Consider the following 5,232-nt stretch of genomic DNA (forward strand, 5'->3'; position numbering starts at 1 on the left):
TGGAGGATCAGTTGCTCACCACAAACCTCAGCTTCAGTGCAAATTGGTCATTCACGTTACAGACAGATAATGCAATGTGAGAGGTTGTGGCCAACGATTAGAGATGGCTTCTGCCCGCCTGATGTGAAGCTGATGCTAGATTTTCACCTCCAGTGTTATTGAACACAAAGTGGTTGGTGTAAACTGTCAATCTCTTTTTGACAGTGTACACCTGGGCACAGCAGGAAGGCTATTTCTCTATAACTGTCTCTTGTAAAGGCAGTGAGGAAGGGCCCCCTCAGCATAGCACCAAGTGCACAGGGCATCTCTTGCATGGCAATTTGCAGTGTTGCCTTAGGGAGACCTGGATGAAGCTGGTCATGGTGATGATCAAGAAAAGCCTACTGAGGCCGGGCGGTGGTGGCGCACGCCTTTAAATCCCAGCACTTGGGAAGCAGAGGCAGGAGAATTTCTGAGTTCGAGGCCAGCCTGGTCTACAGAGTGAGTTCCAGGACTGCCAGGGCTATACAGAGAAACCCTGTCTTGAGAAAAAAAAGAAAAGAAAAAAAGAAAAAAAAAAAAAAAGAAAAGCCTACTGAACCAGCAAGGTGGCACACCTTTGATCCCAGCCCTTTAATCCTACACCCCAGACCCTTATCTCTTGAGTTTCATCAAGCACATCTCCAGCAACTGGGGGGGCGGGGAGGGGATGTTCAATGAGAAAGCTTTGGGGGGGGGGTGTCGGTTTTGTTCAGTGTATATTTTGCAGTCCCAAAACGAAGAAAGGAAAAGAACAGATAAGATGAGCAGCACAGAGAGCCATCATTTAGATGAGGAACCTCAAGTATTTTCCAGCCCAGCCTTATTTTATGGGCTAGGAATTGGGTTTAAATAATTCATCATTTTCATTTGGCCTCTTAGAAGCCCAAATTGTGAGTCTGGGATTCGCATTCCTTCCCCAATGGGGGGGTTGTTATGGCTTAGGAACTGTCCAGGCCTGGAGCACCCGGAGGTGGGAGGGCCCGATTGGGAGGACCGCACAGCAGTGGGGCTGGGATGACCGCAGGATCGGCAGCGCAGGGGGCAGGAGAGCTTCCGGAGCGTGCGGACAGTGTCCGCTGCGGACGACTTCCGGCGGCGGCGTAAACAAGGCCCCGGCGGCCGGAGGCGGGGCGGGCTGCGAGTGCGAGCCGCCTCGGCCGCTCTCCCGCTCCGAGCTAGGTCCCAGCCGCGGCGTGGTCCCCGCGAGACCCGCAGCCGCTGTCGGCGCGCGCCCCAGCGCTCGGCCCGGAGGCGGAGGCGCAGCGCAGGAGAGGCGGGTCGTTCGCGCTGGCTGCGCGCCGCGCCGCGGTCCACCGCTCCGCTTTCCTTTGTCTCCCGCCTGCGGGGCCGGAGCGGTCTCGGTGGCCCGCGGTGCAGCCTCAAGATGGCTGATGGCAACGAGGATGCTCGAGCGGAGGACCTGCCGGGCCCGGCCTTCGAGAACTACGAGGCCATGGAGCTGGCCTGCCCGGCCGAGCGCAGCGGCCACGTAGCCGTCAGCGATGGGCGCCACATGTTCGTCTGGGGCGGCTACAAGGTCAGTAGGGCCGAGTGGGCACGGTCACCGCCGCTGCTCTTGCTCGTTCAGGAGATCATCTTCCCGTTCTGCCCTGGTGGACTCAGGGCTCCGGGGCTAGTGTCACCGCCCTCTTGAACTTATGAGTCAGCCTGTCCCACGCACCCCCTCCGCATTGTCTTTGGAGTGATCGGAGCGAGGTTCTGTTCTTGTGGCTTGGGTAGCGGGTGTCTATGGCCCCAGGTACGGAAAAGGGTGGAGACGAGGGTGTGCGAGAATCATTCTTACCTTTGGGCCAGGTCATCCGGAGCTGGGGCCAGTTAGCCGACAGACAGTATATTGTTTGTCCACTGTGTGAACCAAGGCCACGGGAATCGCTTACTCAACCTCCCTAAAGGTGTAACGGTGTCATCAACACCTGACAGATGCCCACCGACCTATTGTTTGAACGCAGGGCCATTTTTCTTAACTGGGTTCAGCTGAGAAAGGATTGCTCCTCGGTAGGCCTTACTACGAAAATTAAAGGAAACAATAACCAATGAATCCCCAGCAACGTATGTAATTGGAGTGCAGGTCTTGAGACTTTGTGACCAAGTGTCTGTTTAGTCATTTGCACTGCATGTTATACCCCGAGCTGGCCTCTGTATCCTTAAACCGCTGCTCACTGGTTCTACTGTACTGGTTTTAGAATTTCACGATACACTCTAGTTCTTGGATTTCATTTGGTGCACACTCATTTGATCCATTTGATTTAATCTATGAATACCATTTTAATGTTAAAATGACGCCCCCCCCTTGGGAAATCCAGTTCTCTGCACCTGTGCCAGGAATTGTTTGCATCAGGACTCCAGTAACAATAGCTTATAGTACTGACGACCTGATCATAGTTGGCCATTTTGACACAGCTGCCCCAATACCTTTATTGGCTTAATCATTAGGTATTTTGCCAGCGTGAATTAATGCATCCTGTGGTCCCTAGCATTTAGGGACCAGGTCTTTAGAGGTCGATGTTGAGAATTCTAGAGAGTAGAGAGCAGGTGTGTAGTGACCATTATTAAAACATAAATTCCAGAGGTAGAGAGATGACTCAGTGGTTAACAGCGTTGGCCACATTTCTGGGTTGGATTCTTAGCACCCACATGGCCCTTCACAACTGTGATTCCAGTCCCAGGGGATCCTCTGGCCTTTGCACCCAGGGGGTGCACAGACAGGCATGCCGGCAAAACTTATATACTTTAAATAAACCTTTTTAAAATGTAAATCTCCTTTGAGGAAGGTAGACCTGTTGGTCAATCACACTTTGGTCTAAAGCATGTTATTCATAATTCTGTTTGTGAAAACTAGCATGGAGCTATGGCAACATGGAGTTTGACCTTGGACTCTTTCCTGATCCTGCTGTTGCTACCACCCAAGTGTTAACAGGGGGGTGAGAGCCTTCTATAGTGCACAGAGAAATTGTCAGAGTGGAATTTTTTTTTTCTTTTTCTTTAAAGACTTATTTATTTATATTAGTACATTGTAGCTGTCCTCAGACACACCAGAAGATGGCAATGGATCCCATTACAGATGGTTGTGAGCCACCATGTGGTTGCTGGGAATCCAATGCAGGACCTCTCTAAGAGCAGTCAGTGCTCTTAACCACTGAGCCATCTCTCTAGCCTGTGGACATTTTCTGATGGTCAATTTAGAAGTTGCTTCCAGCAGGAAGAGAAGGGAGAGAGTTACATGGCTAGCTACTCCGCTACCGAGCGTTTTCAGTGAAGGCCAGTTTTTATTGTGTTTTGTCACAGTGAAACAATGGCCAGGGAGGATCCAGGAGTGAAATAAGGCAGTCCTCACAGGCAAGGGACATTCCTGGTCCCACCAATGCTTGCTGAATAACCTGAAGCAAATTATCTTTTCTTTACAATCTTGTAATAACTCTTTGTTAGGATTAGATAAGGGGATTTGAGGCTATATGGTAAACTTGGTCTTTGTTAGAGTCAACGTCTGAAGGGATGAAGACCAGAACAAGGAAATCACAACTGTCACTGAAGACTCAAATATTTGCCCTTGCAGTTTTGCCCTCAGAATGAGTGGATGAAAGGGAAGCAGGCCTAGAGCAGCCTGTTAGCATGGGTGGGGCTGCGAGTCCTCTAAAGTCAGGTGACTAAGATCAGGGCCAGGGTCTGGTCTGTTCAGGAGACAGCTGGACGTCAGGGCAGGGCATGTGACTCCTTTGGGGGAGGGGGTTGAATGACCCTTGCTCAGGGTTGCCTTAGACCATTGGAAAACAGTTATTTACATTACACAACACTAATAAACATACTGCTTTCTTAACAGTAGCAAAATTACTGTTAAAAAATAGCAACAAAAGTAATTCTTTTATGGTTGGGAGTCACCACAACTTGAGGAACTAACTGTATTAAAAGGTGGTAGCATTAGGAAGGTTGAGAGCCATTAACTCCCCACGGGGGCCCTTGTACTATTTGCAAGGGTTGTATCAAAAGTTGAACTGCAGATCTGTCTGCACTAAGATTTTTTTTTTGTATGTGCCTGGGTCCTGGAGACTGCATTTAATATTAATAAGTATACAAAACCTAATTTTATATGATCAATATCATGAATAGTATCTCATTAAGGTAGAAAGTAGAAAAAGAACCCAGGAAATGCCTCTTTAAAAATATCAGTTATAGCTGGGCGGTGGTGGCGCACGCCTTTAAATCCCAGCATTTGGGAGGCAGAGGCAGGTAGATTTCTGAGTTCCAGGACAGCCTCGTCTACAGAGTGAGTTTCAGGACAGCCAGGGCTATACAGAGAAACCCTGTCTCAAAAAACCAATAAATAAATAATATCAGTTACTTGGGCTGGAGAGATGGCTCAGCAGTTAAGGGCACTGACTGCTCTTCCAGAGGTGTCCTGAGTTCAGTTCCCAGCAACCATATGATGGCTCACAACCATCTGTAATGGGATCTGATGCCCTCTTCTGGTGTGTCTGAAGATGGTGACAGTGTACTCATATACATAAATTAAATAAATCTTTAAAAAAAATATTTCAGTTTACTGGGTCAGGGAGCTGCTCAGTGCGTAGCACACTGGATGCACAAGCCCTGACGAGCTGAGTGTGATCCCCAGATCCATGTAAAGGTAGGGGGTTAGAAATGACTCCACAGAGCACCGAGGCACATACACAACCCAACACATTAGTGCAAGTTAAAAAGAAAATGTCAGTTGTTTATCTTTGTAATCTTTCTTATTCTTCATAGAGTAATCAAGTGAGAGGATTATATGACTTTTATCTGCCCAGAGAAGAACTGTGGATCTACAACATGGAGACTGGAAGATGGTAACTGGATATTAACCTTCCAATAAGGTTGCAAAGGAAGTGGGGGTGTCTTTCTTTTCTGCATAGGTTTGACTGTCCTAGAACTTACTATGAGGGCCTCTATGCCTTCCTCCAGAGCACTGAAACTAAAGGCGTGCATCACAATGCCTGGCTGGAACCCCATTCGAAGTAATTAAGGATACTCAGTTCTCTTTTCTGGAAACAGTTGTTTGGCTTAGATTAGCTGCTGAGCTTAGTACAGCAGATACTGTCATGATTTTAGAAGCCTCTAGTTAAGACCAGGTCAAAGTACCACAAGGCAGCTGATACCAAGCCTGGGTTGGGGAGGTGCTACAAGCCTGTTTGTTATTTTTTTTTTTTTCTTGGTTTT

The 5,232-nt window shown here is 48.4% G+C and overlaps 1 protein-coding gene across 1 annotated transcript in view; it reads left to right on the forward strand.

Annotated features, from left to right (window-relative positions):
- The first annotated feature begins 1,091 nt into the window (after positions 1-1,091).
- Positions 1,092-5,232, forward strand: part of Klhdc2 (kelch domain containing 2) — a 14,425-nt gene continuing 10,284 nt past the window's right edge. Inside the window, exons 1-2 of the mRNA XM_031357805.1 lie at positions 1,092-1,558; positions 4,783-4,862. Coding sequence (XP_031213665.1) covers positions 1,406-1,558; positions 4,783-4,862 — 233 coding nt within the window. The 5' untranslated portion in view covers positions 1,092-1,405. The remainder of the gene's footprint in view (positions 1,559-4,782; positions 4,863-5,232) is intronic.

The sequence above is a fragment of the Mastomys coucha genome, unplaced genomic scaffold, assembly GCF_008632895.1.
Source record: "Mastomys coucha isolate ucsf_1 unplaced genomic scaffold, UCSF_Mcou_1 pScaffold6, whole genome shotgun sequence".
In the NCBI taxonomy this organism is placed as follows: domain Eukaryota; kingdom Metazoa; phylum Chordata; class Mammalia; order Rodentia; family Muridae; genus Mastomys; species Mastomys coucha.